Source organism: Pleurodeles waltl, chromosome 4_1 (genome assembly GCF_031143425.1).
Source record: "Pleurodeles waltl isolate 20211129_DDA chromosome 4_1, aPleWal1.hap1.20221129, whole genome shotgun sequence".
NCBI classification, from domain to species: domain Eukaryota; kingdom Metazoa; phylum Chordata; class Amphibia; order Caudata; family Salamandridae; genus Pleurodeles; species Pleurodeles waltl.
This window is the reverse complement of record NC_090442.1, coordinates 794,389,933-794,410,713: the sequence shown is the minus strand read 5'-3', so window position 1 is coordinate 794,410,713 and position 20,781 is coordinate 794,389,933. Positions and strand designations below refer to the sequence as shown.

The 20,781-nt window shown below is 43.6% G+C and overlaps 1 protein-coding gene across 1 annotated transcript in view; it reads left to right on the top strand.

The window, feature by feature from the left end:
* The window catches only part of NUAK1 (NUAK family kinase 1), a 123,971-nt gene that overhangs the window by 64,768 nt on the left and 38,422 nt on the right, over positions 1-20,781 (top strand). Inside the window, exon 2 of the mRNA XM_069229513.1 lies at positions 6,600-6,720. Coding sequence (XP_069085614.1) covers positions 6,600-6,720 — 121 coding nt within the window. The remainder of the gene's footprint in view (positions 1-6,599; positions 6,721-20,781) is intronic.

Sequence of the window (20,781 nt, the reverse complement as noted above, 5' to 3'; positions counted from 1 at the left end):
CACTCCGTCTGCAAATTGGAGCTGTCTCCCTGGCCTTGGCTTAAGCCACTCGTGGCACTCTCTGAACATTCTTCCAACTCTGTGGATGATAAACACCACATTAGATGTTCTACTACCTGTAACGTGTAACACAGTTTTCAACACTGCCTCTGAATTTCTTTTTCAGCTTGCATCTGTAAAAGCTTCATGTAACAAAAAGGATCCTATTTAAACTTTTTATGGAAGTGACATATTTGGTTCCTTCAAAACCATTATGATCAATTATTCAGCCTGTAATGTTGTCACATTCCGACCTATTATACTATTACTACTTCCTGTAAGTCACTTACTGATCCCTCTTTCACCTCCTTCTTTTTTATCCAATAAAAAGCGCTAGATCTCTTAGTACCAAACAACGAAAATGTTCTAGACTGTGGGTTTTACCTCCTGGTTGCTTGCTCCTAGTTTCCTGTGGTTCCTGCTCCATCTCCTGGAATCCTTTTGTCATCTCTTGGAAACCTGCACCATCTCCCAGAATCTTGATCCCGCTGAATCCAGTCCTCATCTACTTTGGACTATGTTTAGTTTATACCAGGTTCTTCAACAACTGTAATCCGGTAAAAACACCTGTAACCATCAACGTGACCCCAGGGAGCAGATATACAAAGATGTCATGCAATGCAGTGCACCAACCAAAGTTGCTGTGCTGCATTGTGAGAAAGGGCGAGAGGGAGAATGCCAGCTGTAGTAAACATGGCACTGCCCTGCTCTCTCCTTAGCGCTGCTGCACAATTAAGGTGCCTATCACCATGCACACACCGTTGTTCCGTAGAGCAAGGGCTTGTACGTGATTTCTATCATAGGTTTTTTTACTGGAAGGGAATCCTTCCACTACTAAATACTATGCCTAGAGAAAGTTTAAAACGTTTCCCACTTTGAATGTGTGCTGTGCAGTGTAGCACTCATGCAAAGTTGGGAATGTTTGGAGAATTTAAAGCATTTCACCAAGTTAATGTTTCTCTCAAAAAAGTGTTATTTTTGGCATAAAACACTGTCTACTATTTTTAATAGATAGGGCTCTTGTCAGAATCCATTAATGTTTGCATGAGACTGCTGTGTACCACCTATGTAAGCAACCCTCATCCCACACAAAGTAAAACTGAGCCGCACAAAGCGCTTACTTCCATAACTTCAAGACAACTTTCCAGTGCAAAACAAATGAATAATAAAAGAAAAACATTTTGTGCTGGTTGCGTCACTTTTGTGACACGAACCCAGCACAAAATGTTAGTATATTTGCCTCCAAGTTTTTCTTATGAGGAACACTAGTAAGAATAGACATAAGAATTGTCATAGCTAAATTTGGAAAAATAGCAAAAAGTTGTAAAATGTTAACAATTTTATTTCAACCTATAATGTGTTTTCATCATGAAAGCAAAATAAAATGTATATGAAAGGATAAAGTCAAGTATAGCTATTCAATAGGTGGTGCCTGTGAAAACACCCCATCACCGTGATAAATAGAAGCAGACGTGATATACTCTTGTGACACAGTAATTTGTGCGTTTCAGTTAGGAGTTAATATATGGAAGGTGTTATGGACTCAAAAATGTAAAAGACGCAATAGAAAGGAAAACAATGGGTTTTGAGGTCGTTTTAAAGGATCTCAGTTGATAGTGAAAATTCACTTTTAAGTCAGTCCAGGAAGGGCGCCTCTGAAAGAGAGAAGGAAAGCAGATTTGTATACAGAGTTCATAAACTTCTCCCTAAAATGGTGAAACATTGGGGTCTTCGATAGGTATGTCCACTTGTCTTGACTTGTGTGCTTTGGTCTTCTTCATTACTAGGGGTCTGTAATTATCTGTTGGTGAACCATAAAGAGGTCTGAGTACAGTTAAAATGGTTTCAATCCGGGGAAAAAAATTGTAGGATGGTGTGAAAAGCATACCTGAAGCACCAGCTATGCGCCTAGAGTAGATGGGGCAAAGTCAGGAGGAGCAGTCTTAGTACATTACTACAGCACGAGGACAGAGACATTGGAAAGTACGTTTTTTTTCTTGGATGTAAAAAGGTGGACTGTTGTGAAAAAATTGGGGAGGGTACATTATCGAAGCTGGTGGTTCAAAAAAGCTGGTAGAGAAGGCAGAGGAACACCATTTGACTCTACCTCGCAGTCGTAACTTGCACAAGAGTACAGGAAAACCTCTTTGGGCTTCTTTGTAAGGGCATTTTAAAGCACTGGCTGATGAGAGGGGTTTGCTTTTCAATGTTGCAAGCTGGGAAAGATCCAGAACAACGCATCCAGAACCACGCCTGCGTTGTTCACGCAAGCGAAACAACGCTTGGCTGAACAACCCTGGCCTTTTTCTCTGCCTTAACCACGCATGTGCTGAACTACGCACATGCGTGGTTAAGGCAGAGAAAAAGGAAGATACATCAGGATAGGACACAATCAGGTAAGTAGGGCTGGGGCAGGGTTGGGGTAGTTTTTAGGGATGGGGCAGGCGGTGAAGGGGTGGGGGGTGGTTATGTTATTTTTTTTTATTTTTAAGGAGCGGGGGTGGGGGGTCGGTACTATGGTTTCTAGGGCGAGGGTGGGGGGTAAGGGTTATTTTGTTTTTAGGGTTGGGAGTCAGGTTATTAGGGGTGGGGGTTGGAATAATTTTGTATTTTATTTCGAGTTTTTAGGGGCCGGGTGGGGGTCAGGGTCATTTTGTATTTGGGGGGTTGGGTTAATTATGTTTTTAGGGCGGGTGAAGTGGGGTTTTAGGGGCAGTGGTCGGGGTTGGGGTAATTTTGTATTCAGAGCAGGTGGGGGGGTCGGAATTTTAGGGGGCGGGGTGGGGAGTGGGGGTGATTTTGTATTTAGGGTGGGTGGGGTGTGGGTTATTGGGGGTGGGAGGATTCAGAGTAATTTTGTATTTAGGGCGGGTGGAGGGGGTCAGGTTTTTAGGGGCGGGGTGGGGTGTTGGGGTAATTTTGTATTTGGGGCAGGTAGGGGGTTGGGTTTTTAGGGGCGGGTGTGGGGTCGGGGTAATTTTGTTTATAGGGATTGGGTAGTTTTATTTTTGGGGCTGGGGGTCAGTTTTAGGGCTCAGGGTGGGTGGGGGTATCAGGGTAGCTTTTAAGAGTGGGGGGTCAGGGTACTTCTGTTTTTAGGGTGGTGGGTGGCATGCGACAATCATGCATGCCGTTTCCACACATGCCTTTACTAGGCATGCCTTCACATTGAAAAATCTTTCTAAAGGCATGTGTGGAAACAACGTGGTCGTTGTTCTGACTGCGTTCTTCAGGCATGCGTGATTGCCGCATGCGTGGTTCCATCATACAACCTTGCAAGCCTACTATAGTATGCTGGGCAGAGGTTGAGATAGGAATCTTAGCTCCATGCAGGAGCAGGTTGATGTAAATTGGAATTATGGTTGTGAATCAAGCGAGGAATAAGTGGTTTAAGTGTTTGAGGAACAGGTATTATTCAACAAGAGGGGATTTAAAAACTTTCATTATGTAAAAAGCTGAGTTAGTGTCTTCTTGTTACTTCTGCCCTGCTCGCCTGTCTCGTCGCTTCACCCTCCACCTGCCTAGTTGCTTTCCCCCCTCATGCTCTGTTTTTTTCACCCCCTGGTTCTTCTCTTCTCAGCCCCTTCCCAACCCGCAACTCGCCAATCCACTGTTCATTTGTTTTTTTTATTTACCGATCCATCTTCGCATGCTGAATGCATGTGCTTGCCTACAAAATGAAAGTGGCCACGTCTTCACATTTCTTTTATTTAGTCAGAATGCACAGCATGGCTTAAAAGGCACTGACAAAACGAATAGGTCTCCTATGCAAGGCGTATTGGCTTTGCCAGTGCTTGTCACTCCTCCACGGCACAATGTACCACCTTCTCTCAAACACTGCTTCATTTTGTTTTTTAAAAATGCACTCCTTAAAACCAATACAGCTACTACAGCTTTCAGATCCAGCTAGGTAGACCTTGCTATGTTTGCTTGATTGCGCTGTGCTTTGTGAAGAGTGCGGGTTGTGAAACATGAACTATTTAAAAACAGAACTTTGTGCGCCAATCGGCTTTGGTTCGTTGTATGTAAGCGTGGTAAGAAGAAGATTGGCAAGTTGAAGGGAGCAGCCGATGTTTTATTTCTAGAATTAACCGCTGCAAGCTAGCACAGAGATGACTGTGAAAAAGGCGACTGGGGGGACAGACTTGTGTACAATTTAGTCCGCAGCCTGAGAGGAGACACACAGTGATCCACTGATAGCAACTTCGAATGCACTCGGATAATATTCTCACACCAAGTCAGCTAATGAAACCGAAGCCGCCCCGTGGCAGAAGTTGTCTGTGGAATAATTATTTATGACGGGTGAGTTCTAATGCCATTCAATTAGGGAGGGCTATTACTGAAACCAGCAGGACTGATGTGAAACAGGGAATGCAATACATTGTTTTGTAGGCAGTCTGCAACTTTCTGTCTATTGTTGATCTCCTGAATAGTGGAATTGGATTTAAGGGTAAATTTAAATTGTCCTTTTAAGAGAAAAGTTGTTTAAAAATATATAACTTTGAATAGTAACGATATGTTCCTTTTTGTAGGTAGGTTTTTCGGCTGGTTCTTGCTGTGGAGCACAGCCTATGACAGTCTGTGTTAATGCTTGGTTTGGGACGCCACCAAACACTTACCATGAGTTTTGTTGACTGGTGTGGAGAGGATAAAAAATGACTACTTTTGTTTGCATTTCGCGTTTGCTGGACCCATCGGGGATATTTTTCAGGGACCGCTTATTGGCTCAGTTCTTATTTGACGGCCATTTTTATCAAACACCTGCTACATGTGGTTGCACTCTGTGTTTGGTGAACCAGTTTAAGAAATGTGCAGTTTGCCCACATGCGTGAACTGTGGGCAGTGGCAGCTGACTAGTTTCTGGAAAGCAGAAAAATAAGATGTGATGTTAAACTAATTTTTTTTTTTTGGACTAGTAGTGCAAGGGCACACATTTACCTCTTGTTGAATTAGCCGTGTTTGTTGGGGTAGGTGGGTAAATGCTGGTGGCCAGGGTCCAGGCTAGGACAGAGATACCGCAAATGCAGACCGCTTGCAGCAGTTTGTAATTGATTGACTTGGCAAAGCTATATAAGATGATGTAGTTTTTGTGTAAATACTTCACCCGTTATCATCTCTGTTCCTTTGTTTAAACCTAAAGCGTTCTGTCTCCCCTTAAGTCCAGCAGTGACACAGTTCACTGGACAGTGACACAACCCGTATTTACTGAGATGATTTCTGCAGTTTGACCACTCTTGGACATGGGGTAAAAATAAGACTAGAAGGCATCTTTGCTTCCCCCTTTCCAGTTTGACCCCTTTGTCAAAGCATTGCAAATCCACTGAAGGATCTATTCACGAAGCCATTTGTGGGTATAAAGCTACTTTTATGGGTGAATATGGCTCCATTCACTCCTGCAGATACCACAAAGGGGTACCTGGCATTTGCTACTTTGTAGCTGTGGAGCACAGCTGCATATAATTACGCATTAGTAAAGCCCATGCAGTGGGCAGGGAGTGGGTGGTTGATGGTGTGGGTTGCCTCAACAGTTCGTGAACGTCCTCAGACTTGTGAGTTTGTTGAAATTTATGTACTCTTCTCTGACTCCCCTCCCACTCTACGAAGGAAAGGGCTGGAGTTTTACTCCAGTTAATACCCCTTTTCGGGTGGAAAAGAGAGCGTAACGCCTCGAAGCCTTGCGGGCTTGTGAGGCGAAGGGATTTCTCTAAAGGTAAAGTTCATCCCGGTGGAGAAGGAAAAACGAATCCTTGAACACAGAAGCAGTCAGCGGTGGCGAAGTGATTGCTGTCCTCGGTGCAGCTTAGGGATTCGGTGTTGTGAAAGACCTTAATGTGAGCCTTTTGAAAGACAGACTTATTTCAAGTAGATAAATACAGGGCCAGGTCTTCACAGGCTCTACAAGTTCTTTTCATAGCAGCCCAACCCCTCCAACTTTCACACAGAGCTCCTGGTTCACAAATTTCTGAGGGTGACCATACCATTACACGCGAGGTGGAATGGGACAGTCTTTTATTATGAATATTGTGATGGCACATAGAATATAACACATCTGCACGTCGGGCTGCCACAGTGCAGATAATTGCACATTATGGTAAGATCAGCCTTTGCAAAGTCCCATGGCTCATAAAACACTATACCCAAATAGCTGCGACTTGCCGGGTTTCCAGGTGTACTGTTGCTGAGTTGTGAATAAGGGAAAAATATAAATCTGAATTCATGAGCAATAACACTTCAAAATGTGCAGATTTACGATTCCCGTGGTCACCTGGATCCTATAGATGATATTGTGGCTGAAAGCTGTCGCGGTAACTGTGTCACAGTACGGCTGTGGTTGTGCTGTAAAATATAGGATCGCATGATTGTTGCAGCCCTCAATAAGTGATGTTGCCACATATCAGAATCTAACTTGTTTGTTAAACATTGAAATCAAGTTGCAGAATATCTAGTTCTTCCACCATGGCCCCACTGTTAGCAGTGATTGTCTGTTTATTTGGAAAACTCTAGAAATTGTTGATGTTAATTTCTCGAAAGTGATGTTTAATTTCCCAATTTTTTTGCAGGTTGCCATAAAATCAATCCGTAAAGACAAGATCAGGGATGAACAAGATATGGTGCACATCAGACGGGAGATTGAGATCATGTCGTCCCTCAGCCATCCCCACATCATCAGTATTTATGAAGGTTGGTGAATAAAGTGGCCCCTTATCTTGTGGTCCTGATTGAATAGAACTGTGTGGTCTGTGAGCAACAACAGATGTGGGCGTAAAGTAGGATCTTTTGTTTCATGCAGCGATCTGAATACATTCACCTGCATAATCACATTGTCTTGAGTCAATCAAGTAACTAGAAACACATTATCTCCTACACTTGTCTAGCACCAGATGAAATTGTATTTCACTTCATTTGGCACAGTGTATGTGATGTATCATTACAGGCAGAATTGTAAGGTGGTAATGTACTGGGAATGTGCTCCCCCTCCATCCACACTTCAAAAAAGAAAACTCTTCTTGTAAATTAAAAAAAATGTTTGTGTCATTTTAGAGCCACATATCCATGCACCATCATAGTGATGAGACCATTTCATCCGTTTTGTTTTATTATTATTATTTTTGCCATGCTTCACAGCATCAGGCTGCTGTAGAGCAAGGCTAAATGCCATTGGCAAAGCCAATAGGTTCCAGAGCGTGACCTTTTGGCTTTGCCTATGCTTGTTTTATTTATGCTTTGCAGATATACGCAGTATGCTAAAAAATAAATAGTAACAATAATTATATATGTGTGTGTATATATGTGTGTGTGTATATATATATATATAAAATCTTTATATATATATATATGTGTGTGTGTATATATATATATATATATATATATACACGTTATAGTTAGGCTCACCTTTTAAATGTACAAAACCATAGAAATTCACCTGTTATAGCTAGAGTTATCTCAAGTACCTATAATTCGTACCCTAAGGTAACTATAACTTGTGCCCCTGTCATGCACAGCTTTTCATAAAACATTTTACTGCAAATATTACAGTGATATTATCAGTGATGTTATCAAAGATGGCATGAGTGCTGTAATTTGTGGGGTAATTAGCAGTGCATGGCGAGGGCGCATGTTATAGTTACCTTAGGGCTTGAGTTATAGTTACTTAAGACAACTCTTACTATTACAGGTGAAATTCTGTGGTTTTGTACATTCAAAATGTGCCTAACTGTAACGTCCCTGTAACATTTTATTTTTCAGTGAATTTTTTTTTTTTTTTAATTCTGTCTCCTAACTATAACCTCTCTTTAACCTTTGCTTTTTCAGTGAATTTGTATGTTGTTTTTTAACATATAGTACTTTTCATTACTATATGTTAATCCCACCAGCGCCGTGCATGGCCTTCGGCCTTTACATGGCAGCAGTTGGGAACGGGGCCTGGCCTGGGGTCAGGCCCTGATGTCAACCCCCTATAAGCACCCAACCTTGCACCATGCATGGCCTTCACCTGTGTGAGGCAGGGGTTGCTCGCAAGACCTGGCCTGCAGCCAGACTCTGCGGCCAACCCATCTAACCCCCAGCCATACACTGTGCACAGCCCTTTGGTCGTGAGCTGCGAGAGTTGGCTGCAGCCTGTCTCTCTGGGTGTGAGAGGGTGTATTTGGGGATGAGAGTGGCTGTGAAAGTCTCTGTCTGGGTGTGTGAGTTCATCCATCAGTATCTTAGTTGGTTTGTCAGTGTCTGCGCAGGCCTGTGAGTGACTGCATAAGGGTGTCAATGGGTCTGTGAGCAGGTGTGTGAGCGCCTGAGAGGGTCTGTGAGTGGGTGCGTGAGGGTCTTAGTGGGGCTTTGAGTGAGTGCACAAGGGTCTGTGAGTGGGTGTGTAAAGGTCTGAGCGGGTGTGTGAGTGGGGGAATGAGACTGAAAGAGAGGGAGAGAAAAAGGGAGAGAGGGAGAGGAAGAGTTTTAGTCTTTGATGGATGATATACTTAGAATTAGATATTTCTGGACATATTGAAAAGAATAATGTATTTATCAATTAAAAATAGTGAGATCACCTTTCAGTGTGAACCTTTATCTTTAGAAGTTGAAAAGAAATTAAAGGAGGGAAATGATTACGGACACACCTGGAGTAGAACCCTCAACTCTGTGTGAGCGTCTGAGAACTTAACCATTTGGCATACATGACTCCTTATTGTCATGGACAGGCCATGCAATGACAATCTCTCTCTTTCTCACTCTCTCTCTCTCTCTCTCTCTCATCCTATTTTAGGATGGAAGAGAGAGAGTGACAGGATCGTGGGGCTAGCCTCAAGGCCTTTGCGGTCCTAGCTGGCTTCCCTCATCCTGCAGGAGCTGGTTTTGCTCCCAGGAGCAGGGAGCTACTTTTAATAGCAGCTCTCTGCTTGTGGGAGCAATGTTTTCATGTTTTCGTCTGTCTTCCCTGCACGCATGGTTGTGTGCAGGCAAGACTGATTTCTGCTTTCTGACAGCGGGAGCTGTCTAACAGCTCTTGCTGTCAAATAGTGCACTTTGTTTGCTTTTGCTTGGTGGGGGCTGTCAGTACCCACCAAGCAAACGTAAACAGCTATGTCCAGGGGATGGGCACCCCAGGACACAGCAGGAGCTGGCCCTGGGTGGTGGCCATCCCTAGGGCCATCATTGGCTCCTCGAGGAGGGTCATGCAGCCCCCTCCCCCAACGTTACACAGCCCTTGGGAGGTGGTGGTCCCAGGGTCTTGGGGGTCCAAACGGACCCCCTTTATTCGTTTTTAAAGCCCTGGGGAGGTGGTGGTCCCCAAGGCTGCAGGGGGGCGGGGTGCACGGCCCCTGCACCATATTTCTTTTATGCCCCGGGGAAGTGGTGTCCCAAGGGTTGCAGGGGGAATTGCAATAAATTAGCGATTCCCCTGTGACTTGGCCCAACTGGGGGCTTCAGAATAAAGAACAGTGGGAGCCCTGCTTGTTTTTTTATTTTCCCCGGATCCTCTGCGAATCACGGAGTACCTTTTTTTTAAAAAAGCGTTTTAACTCAGGGGGGTAGTGTTTTTTTTTTTTTTTTTTTTTTACTTAAATCTGAGGAAGCTGAGTTCCAAGATGGCTGCCAACACTTCCTGGTTTGAAGTGTTGGCAGCCAATCAGAGTGGTGCATTTCCCTTCACAAGTTTTTCTTTTTCTGCAAAGTCATTGCGGCCAGAGATAAACACATTTATTTTTCCTTTAATACTTCCAAAACTACAGAATGCGAAAGCACAATCTGCGTACCGAAAGCTAGTTTTCTGCCAGATTTGGTGTAATTCCGTCCAGTGGTTTGGGCTGTAGTCGTGACCACCCCCTTTTCTTGGCTCCCCACTTGATGGATCACCCTGAAACATACTGTGCGCAAAAAGAATCACCAGCCCACTTTTTTGGGAAAATCGCGTGAAGATTCGTCTAACGGTGCCAAAGACATAGGCAAGTCAAAAAAAGCTTTTTCTTTGGAAATATGGTCCTAACCATAACTACCCAGTGGCAACTGCCACTAGGTAATATATATAAACACACAAACAATACACTCAGCAGCTATGCACATATGATCAGGCAAAATGCTGTCACTCTCGGGTCAAGACTGTCAATAGATGAAGTGGGCTGACCCATAGAACATGATCTATGCTCTGCTGAGCAGGAGGAAAAATGTGAATAACATTTGAGCATATCAGTGGATGAAGAATGCTGGTTAAAAGCCCATGTTAGATACATGTCTGTGCTTTTCTTATTTTTGAAAGAGGTTGGGCTGGCGCGATCTTTAGGCCAGACCAAAACACAGACTGAAAGCAGATAGACCCAGCAGTCTCTCCGCATTTATCAGAGCCTAGTTGAACCTAGCATGATAGACTGCTGCCGGGCACTGTATACTTTATACGTTGAGGAACTGATAGCTTTGATCTCTTTAAGGGTACAAACAAACCTGTGTTCTTCTTAAAAGGTGGCTCATGTTTCAGTATCCTTTTGACCTTTCTGGCTCGAAGTGATTAACCTTTGGATTTGTCATCTCTGCCTGTAAAGTTAGAATTTAGTGCTTGGCAAATGTGAGCAGACATGTACATGCCTTCCAGCTCAGCTGCCCTCTTCGTGACCTAATCAGAAAGAATACGCTGTCAACTCTAACTGGAAGTAGTAAACCTGAGTTATTGGTCCAGATGCAACACCCTTCTTCCCCTCCTTCCCCCACGGACCTCCCCCAAGCAAGACAGTGACTGACAACCAGGAGAGGGCAGATGGAGTGGGATCTGTGCTGCGGGGAATGAAATCTCCCCCGAGAGCACTGAGAAGCAGAAGTTAACTTTGCCAGAACTGTTCCTGCTGATTTCAAGCCATAAATCTCAGCTCAGTTATAGTGCCTTTTTCTGGAAACACGCAGGACCCATTGTGGGAAACCATTAAAAGAGGACGTTCAATTCCTGGGGGTTCCTAGATACTTAACTAGTTAACACGGCTTAGTTGATTTTAAGCAACAGACTATTCTGCTGTCTTCTTCATACCCTGTAGTGGTTCTATTGAATACCACAGCTTTGTTGAGCTTACTTATCCTGTCATCTTTCTAGTGCCTATATTTTACATTGTTACTCCAACCTGATGGTGTGTTGTAATTGCCACCCTGCCGTAAATCAATAATATGCATAAACACAGATAAGATGTAGTTTAAGAAGCACATTAAAGGCAGTGAAGTGTCTGATATAACCTCCAACAATATCACAGAATACTGCTGAAATGTAACCAAAGGCCACATCACGAAGGATATATAGGAAGCTATCATCTTGCGGTAGTCAATCATTGTTTCAATTTAGGAAAGAGCTGAAGACGCACCTCATTAAAGAACCCTCCATCCTGATGCAGTCACAGTCCACTGTTGCTCCCACAATCCAACTACCACTCCAGTCTCTTGTTGACTGTACCTTTGCCTTTGACATTGCACTCTGGTACTCTGCTGCTTTTTGGTGTGGCTCATGGTATGCAAATACCTCATACATACATAAATACACACAAACTGAAAGTACATAACTGTCGCTGATGTACTTAACATACCCTGCCGGGCCACCTCCGAGGTTATTCCTGATAATAGCCCATGCCCTACTTCATATGTTCGAGGACTATAGAGACTAGTCTTACATTTGCGGTTCACTCCCTCCAAATAAGTGTTTTACAGCATGACATTTCTTCTAGAGCCCCGTGATTTACTCTGTTTTGCCATCTAATAAGTGGCTTTCATGGGCTTTGATTGATCAGTCAGCAGTTTAGGAACTTTGCCCAAGATACATTGTTGATTTCATGCTCAGAAATCACACCCACTCCTCCTTCAGCCACCCAGGCAAGTGATACATGCCAGGGGCTTTCAAAGCCCCACTCCACGGCCCATCACAACACCCCTACCTGAATGATGTAATGCGAGTTGTACATTGTGTATATTCCGTATCTTACTTGAGATGGGGGGATCATTCATTCACATCAGTCTTCAGTGATAGTCATCCTCTCTCTCATTGGAGCAATAAACTCAAGAAACCATGAAAATAATAATATCCAAGAGCGGGAAAAAATAAATTGGCAGAGCACACAACACCTACTTTCCTTCCTGTAGGTCTATATTTTATTTACAGAAACCTGCAAATAGTTTTGCCTTCTCGTCAGTTCTGAGTGTGCCTCAGTAGTAGGGGATTTTGACTTTTTAGTGACCTTGACCTTACTTTTTGTAAGACAACACAATATATAAAGTAATAAGTAGAAACGGGTATTTCCCAGAATGAAAACAAATTAACTCCATTTACTAAAGATTGACACAAGTCAACAAAAATATGTCTGTACTGCCAAAGAAGCTAAATCGGGATTCAATCAGGCAATTTATTTAATTCTGTGATCATGTGTTGTTTAATTGTACATTGTTGGTGTGCTCATGCCCTGCATCTTTTTGCAGTCTTAGTAATAGGGGTTCAGCTACAGGCGTGATCATGCCTTTTGACATATCTATGCCGTGTGGTGCAGACTTCATTCGTCTTTTAGACTACTTGGGCCTGGGTGCCATATCCTTTGCGTTTGGTTTAATTGCAGCTTTATGTGCTTAACTGGCTATTGTATTTTTGTGGTATGTACTGGTGACTATATCCACACTGTTGTTCTTACTGTATTTTGTTGCAGTCCTAAGCAATGTACATTTGCTTTTTGTGCTGTGCATGCATTGTATTATAATCCTTTGCTTTGGCAATACTACAGTAAGCCATCACCCTAGATTTTGTGTTTCGTGTGGTGGTGGTATTGCTTTGCGTCTGCTTGCATTACCCAGCACCAGCTTATTAGCGGACCTTCTGGCACATTATGCTTTAATGTTCTGTGATCTCCAAAGTGTCATTCCTGTTTTGGGTGTGTTATTTGCAAGAAATACTTCTTCACCGTTTCATAATGTCCATATGCCATTCATTGGTAGGCCATCTGATTGAAACGTTTGCTTAGTCTTTAGCATGTGGCTATAGACAGCTTTGGTTGGCTATTGTATGAGCTTATGCGATTAATACAAGTCCAAGGGGTTTCCAGGATGCTTACATTGTGTCTTTTCCTTTACCATATGGCTTTAGTGATGTTGCAGTGTAGTTGCTTATCACGCACACAAGCAGGGCTGTCAGCAGCAGTTTCTCGGTCCCGGCAAGGAGGCTCACACACCACGAGGTGCCTTCATTTAGTTCTTCCTCCCCGAAGGCCGTTCTCCTCTGGTAACTGCAGAGGTCCTCACACAGTGCAAGGTGAAAGGGTTGCCTTTGCCAGTGATTGCCTTTACAGGACTTCTCCGTGAAAGGCCATGTGCGTCTCTCATCTTCTCACTTGGTGCTCTGTTTTCAAGATGCTGTCCAAACAGTTTCCAGGATCATTTCCTGTTGAAACGTCCTTTGACAGCTATTTTTAAGTTGAAGGTGATATCATGGGTTGGCACAGTTAGATTCTGTATAAGGCAAGGTTTGTAATACATTTCGCAGGTGCCTCATCCAATTAGCACTAAAACAAGGATTTAATAAAATGTCTGTCCAGCCTGTGGCAGTGCTCCTGAGACAACTTTGCACTTTGTTTTCTTTTGTGTGGTGTACAGGCGTCCAAGGAGGAAGTGGATTGTTCCAATGTGCGTGTAAGAACCCTTGGCCCAGTTCATAGGTTGTTAAAAGCGAGTACACCTGGCCTAGATTATTCGCAAAAGGCAGGACATTTGTGTTGTGACCTAGCTATATTTTGATGTCTGTGTTGTCCCAGATGAGACATGCAAGGGGCCTATCATACTGATGTTACTGATGTGCTGTTCGGTGAACGTTGTGATCTTTGTATTATTATTATTATGAATCTCGATTTTATCGGAGTAAAGGAACTTCTTTCTTAGCATTCTTTTTATGGCTTGTATACTATGTGTTGCTTTTAACTACATATTTATTGTACACTTGTAAATGAGCTTTTACAGTTTTAAACCGAAACAAAGCTAATTAACTAATCATAAAATTAATTTCACTTTTCTGTGCCACACCTATCTTGGCCTTCTTGTATTTATTTATTTTTACACTATATTTCAGGTACTTCTTGTAAGGCAAGCATAGCCGCCAAAATTGTTTAGACGTATGATACATAAAAGCCTAATAAGCTGGGGCTCGGATGCCACATGCAGTTAAAAAATGACCTATTTAAAAACTAAATACATAGGGGGTCATTCTGACCCCGGCGGGTGGCGGGAGCCGCCCGCCTGGAGGGAACCGCCAGAATACCGCTGCGTGGTCAAAAGACCGCCGCGGGTATTCTGGGTTTCCCACTGGGCTGGCGGGCGACCGCCAAAAGGCCGCCCGCCAGCCCAGTGGGAAACACCCCTCCATGAGGATGCCGGCTCCGAATGGAGCCGGCGGAGTGGAGGATGTGCGACGGGTGCAGTGGCACCCGTCGCGTATTTCAGTGTCTGCAAAGCAGACACTGAAATACAAAGTGGGGCCCTCTTACGGGGGCCCCTGCAGTGCCCATGCCATTGTCATGGGCACTGCAGGGGCCCCCAGGGGCCCCACGACACCCCTCACCGCCATCCTGTTCCTGGTGGTTCCGGATGGCGGTGAGGGGGTCGGAATCCCCCATGGCGGCGCAGAATGGGGGATTCCCAGGGCAGCGGAAAACCGGCGGGACACCGCCGGTTTTCCTGTTCTGACCGCGGCCAAACCGCTGCGGTCAGAATGCCCTGCGGGGCACCGCCAGCCTGTTGGCGGTGCTCCCGCCGACCCCGACCGCCGGGGTCGGAATGACCCCCATAGTGTTGTTTATTAAGGCTTTTTTAATCTGAATAGAAAAAAAGAAACGTACGCACGTTGCTCCCAGACAGCTCCACATTTTGTGCGAGTCAAAAAAGTAATGTTATCATTAGAATTGCCTTCAGGCTGTGAAGCTCTGACTGCTTCGCCTGTTACTTTGACCGGTCTGGTACAGCCAAATCTCTGGATTGGATGTGGCTTGGTTTTACCTCAGACCTCGAAAGCTTAATCCATCAATTGCGCCTAAAATTAAATCCCAGCTGCCTTGTTCGCGTGAGGCGCCTGACCTTTAGTAGCAGAGCACTCCGCAGCCCGAGACGGGCACTTCAGTCCGGCTCTGTTAGGAAAGTAAACAAAATACCTCTTGATGGAAAGACAACTAATGGAAGAAATGCCAACATGCTAGAGCTAATTTAGGCTATTACCCTGATAGAGATCAAGTATGAGAAGAATTTCAACAGCTCCCGTGCAAGAGCATGTCCACTTCTCTTAAACCAACAGCACCAGGTCCTTACCCTGGGGACTGTGTGCACATTCAGGGCAATCAGCATGACATACAATCAGTAGGAGAGCGGAAATTGCAACAAGGGGTAGAAAAGAGACAGGCAGTGAGTGTTTACAGAAGGAGAGAAGGGTTGTAAAATGAGTGTTTTTGCATATTTCTATGGTGCATTGAAACCAAAATAATCTTTGGAAATGAGCCCGCTTTATTCAGTTGTTCATATTTAATAATTCCTGCTATGTACTGCAATGGCAGTGTTTGATGTCATGTGAGAGGTTCCACACAACACCTGCCAACACACTCTGTCCTCAATACATCCTCGAAATTCTGTAAGTTTAACTCAAAATCCACCTCTCCTGCCCCTTATGAATGTTATTTGTGATTGAGGTTGAAGTTGTTGTTAACGCTGTAAGTTTATATTATCCTAATATTAAAACACACAGAATTGCAAACCTTGTCACCAGGATCATGATTAGTGCCGAACCCCTTTTAACCTCTTTGCCTGTTCTTTCTGTGGTCTTATTATTGCCACTCTCCAAGTTATACTGCATGCCCTTTCCCACACTCATCCAGTACTTTGACCTTACGTGATGCAGGTATGAAGGCAACAATAGAATCAGCCTAAAACTGGAACAGCCACCTGGCTGAGATGCATATGTGCTAGGATATTGTTTTCTGGGAGTCAACAAATGGATGACCAAGAACCACCCTAAAATGGGCACCAGCAGAGCCGATCGCCATGTTTGTGGAGCTTGGACGTGCTCTGAGCCAATCACCCTGTGACCAACAAAGCAGAGACCTCTCCCTACAACTGTGTGTGTGATAGATTGTCAAGCCACTTTGCATGCTGACCTTAACATGGCACTGCACAACAACTAGTCGTCAGTCAGAATTGTCCTTTGCTTGGCGGTCCGTTTTGAGTGCAACAAGCAAGCCACCATAGCGCTTGTACTCTCTCACCTTGCCTAGCAGGATTACTCCAAAAGTCTCCATGTAGGCGATCTTCATGTGCACATTTCTGCAACTGCTGCATGTATAACTGATGTCTCAAGAATCCTACAACATGATCAGAGCACATCTCTGCTTCCCACGTAGGCTATTGAACGTTTATCATATGGGATGCACCCCACTCACACATGCAAGTTCCCACCTCCAAACTAGCAGGCAGGGAAGCACCATTACAAGGCCACACCAGTGGCAGCAGTGTGGGGCACAAGTACAAGTGAGTGACAATGTTCTGCAAAGAAAGTGCTTGTGTGTACCTAAGGAAAGCTTGACAAAAACGTCTAAAAGGCATCAGAATATGTAACAACTACCGAACTCGTACAGTGAGCTTATACCACTGTTAAATCAACAAAACGCATAAGGCAAAATGGGCTAACAGGAAAGGCCATACTTAAAGAGCACTTCACCCATATGTCACAAAATCAGGTTCCTAAATTTAAAAAAAGCTCTTACCACAAAGGAGAAGGCCTCTCGGGGCAATAGGGTTTTGATTTTTTATTTTAGGAAGTAGGGAATTCGGCCATGAAATGTTAATTTATCTTGACTTTCTCGTCAAAGATTTGTGTTTGAGGCTGGTTCATATTTTACTGCAAGATGCTATCAGGCTTTACAGAGTCAACCCAAAAGAGGAAGCACTGGTTCAAGCAATAAATCCGGCCAAGAATAATTTGATTTATTGTGGACTAACCATGACCTCTTCGGAAGCAATTAAAATACTTTTCTTAGATTATCGTTAACTTTTCCGAGTCTTCATATAATTTTACACTTATGACATAATTTCAATTAGATTATTGTGTAGGTCTTCTGTTTGCCAAGACCTTCTGGTTGTAGTAAAATTATGCATCAAATATAGTTGCTTATAGGGGCTTTATGCCATTCTTCTTCATTTATTCATTGCTTTGTTTTTGTGTCATTCGCATTTTATTTCCTCCCACTTCAGTACATAGCATGGGGCAGTTAGTCAGCCCACTTAACCTTTGCCTAATTTCACTGTGATTGACGGAATTCTGCCCTTTCACAAGAAGCACATCTGCAAGCAAAGTAGCTCAGTTCAGAACCAGGGACTGGGACTGCTAATGCAGTGTTCTTTTGAAAACCTCAAAATATGTTTCTATTAGCCAACGTTTTTCATTTTTGTTGTTGTTGGTGAGGGCCAACAATACTAAACTGTCTTTAGTGTAGTCAGTGTTTGACAGCCAGAACTAAGCTTTTCCAGTGCTTCTTTATTTGTTTCTATTCCTTCTGCCTTTCCTCTGGCATTGGTCAAGTATTAAAAGCAGGAATGCCAGTAAATAGTGCATGTTGTGGTCTGAAACACAACAACATTACTAATGTGTGCTAAAATGGTAGTCCCGTGAATGTGCGGGTGTTGTTGTGTCTTATTTGTAGTACCTTGACACAGATTTAACTTCTTGTGTTTTGCATTGAGGTTTGAGCCCAGTAACATATATGGTTTTTGTAAAGGTTTGCTTAAGATGTGGTTTGTCCTGGTTTAATTTTTAAACATGTTTTGATTTGTATTAATTGTCATCCGATGTATGCCTCCTGCCAAATGTATTAGAGCAGCATGTCTTTTTCTGATCATAGGAGCTGTGGTTTCGAATGTGTAGTGTGTGCTCTATGCCATGAAGAGATGTCATTTATGTAACCGAATATGGCACTTCTTACAGTATGTCTGTACTTTCTTCAAAGGGTTCTTCAAACCTTTAATTCACAAACCATTTTTTCTTCAATAATCTTGGTCCAACAATCTAATGACCTGGCCCTCTCCATTTTACCATTACTTAAAAATGAGCATGTACTGGGGATGTGCAGCCCATGGTGTGACCAAATCAAGGCCTTCTGGTAAGCCTGCTTAGGTTCTTCTCAGCTAGTCAAGGCTCTGCTTGTCCAGTTGACTAAGCTAATAGGTTGAAAGAGTGAGGAGGCTGTGGGTGTCTTGCTATACAGCCAGGGGAGTGCTATTTCCTTTCATGTTTCCGAGAAGGTCTTTTCTTGAAAATGTAATAACGATGCACTGAAAAAAGACGGAACCCATTAATGAAATGTTCAATATTTTTGGATCTGTAATTGAGAGCTGAGCAGATTCGAGATGAAGGGGCGTCCCTGCACTCAAGGGTGTCAGATAGACTGTGCTAAGGTGAATGGAGAAGTTACTATTGCTTTTGTGCACTGGGAGTTGAATTGAAAGAGAGTGAACGAAAGAGGAGAGAGGATAACATTAAATACTTATCAAGATAAAAGGGAAGGATATTTCATATCTGTAAATCTAGTAAGAAAAAATATTTGAAAATGTTACCCACCACTTTGTTGCAGACAAACCAAGGGTGAGCTTTAAAATGTTTCTTAGAGCAGATATTTTATGTTAAGCAGTTTGCAGAATTGTGAGACTACAGAGCAATCCAAATGAAAGGAGCCTGTTTACAAATGCTGGCTTAATCGTCTGCCATTACCTGGTAGCGATAACACTGCATTTTTACTGGGTTTGGCACAGAGATGCTTTTCTACTAAGTTCTTTTATGTAGTGATGAGAGCATCTTTGGCACCATATGAATACAAGCTGAGGCAGTTGAGGGGTTGCCTTGCTTAAGGTGAAGGAGGTACAAGAAGCATGACTTCATCCCATATTTATTTTTTTATCAAGCCCAAAGGGGTTAAGCATGCAGTGTTGCTTAAACCAACCTGTGTTCCGATGATTCGCTTTATTATGAGGTAAACAAGCATTTGCGATGCAATGGGTCTGGCGTTTGTTCGAGTTAGAGCTATTAGCGTTGTAAGTTCCTAACTGGACTTTTCTTGCCACATAAAATGAAGAGTAAAACAGTTGACTTGAGCAAGCTGATTCAAAGACCCACGGCCACCATTAGCATGAGCGCAAAGGAGAGACACAAAAGGAAAAAGAATTTTGCGCGCAGTCAGACTATCGGCAAACGTGCAATTATCCATCTAACAGGGTCGATGGCTAAGGGGTTAACAAAACTGTCCCAAAGAGGGACAAATGTAAAGCATTTACCAATGATAACAAAGGATTTTTGAAAGGCAAGCCCATGAGCGAGTGATAGTGATGGGTGCGAGGTGGGTGTGGTTAAAAGCCCACAGATAGATTACAACACATCAGAACACTTGCACGCTCGACCTAGTAAGGAAACACAAAACGCCAGATAACATATGCATATCAAAGCAATGTTTTAATACATAATAATCAACCCATACATACATTTTCAAATCGAAGCACTGCAGTGTGCTGTGAACAAACTGGGGTGAATGAAGTGAGAGGAAGTGCTCAAGCAAAGGTGTCATGCGTGTGAAAAGAAAGTACACTGTTTGTGTCACAATTGCATTTGCAGGGATACAGCTCATAAGATATAAATTGAATCAATGAAAGCTGGATGTATATGTGTTTTCAAAGGTGTTTCTATCCTTGTCCCAACAATAGGATCATCACTAGGACAATACAATATGGGCCTGAATAATTGCGACTCAGTAATGCATAAAGAAACATTCAAAGAAAAAAAAGGACAAACATGAAAAGACAATTAAAATAGTAACTATAAACTGAACAAAATACAATATGTACATAATTGCGGTTCTCCATTAATTAAAACCATTGACACATTTAAGAATGGCATACTGAGTGGTATATGATGTGTACCTGAGATGTTAGATAATAGCTTCAAGTGGGGCCCAATTACAGACTATGGGGGTCATTCTGAGCTTGGCGGGCGGCGGGAGCCGCCCGCCAAGCGGGAACCGCCAGAATACTGCTGCGCGGTCAAAAGACCGCCGCGGTTATTCTGAGTTTCCCGCTGGGCTGGCGGGCGACCGCCAGAAGGCCGCCCGCCAGCCCAGCGGGAAACCCCCTTCCATGAGGATGCCGGCTCCGAATGGAGCCGGCGGAGTGGAAGGGGTGCGACGGGTGCAATTGCACCCGTCGCGATTTTCAGTGACCGCGGCTGTACCGCCGCGGTCAGAATGCCCATGGATGCACCGCCAGCCTGTTGGCGGTGCATCCGCGGTCGTTGGCCCTGGCGGTAGTCTACCGCCAGGGTCAGAATGACCCCCTATATGCTGAAACTAACCTGGACAAACTTGTTCATGTGTGCAAGTAATTTAAACCAAATGTTCTGGCAGGGATGTCATGCAGGGAAACCTTATGAGAAAGTAACTAGAAACTCATATGTATCTAACTTGTGTAAATAGGCAAGACAGAGCTAGATACATAGTGCATTACAAAAGGAATAGTCAAGTCAGGTTAGCCAAATGGGTTCACAGGAGGTGATGAATCATCAAAATCTGTAGAGTGAAGGACTTTTATGAGCTCAATTCCTAATAAGGGAAGCGAATGAGAAGGAATTGCAGAATACGTGCAAGGTTACCTTAAGGAGGAGCGCGGAGGTATCGATAATTTGTCAACCCCTACTGGGAAATCTCCAATCCATGTCAGGCATTAAAAGTAAGA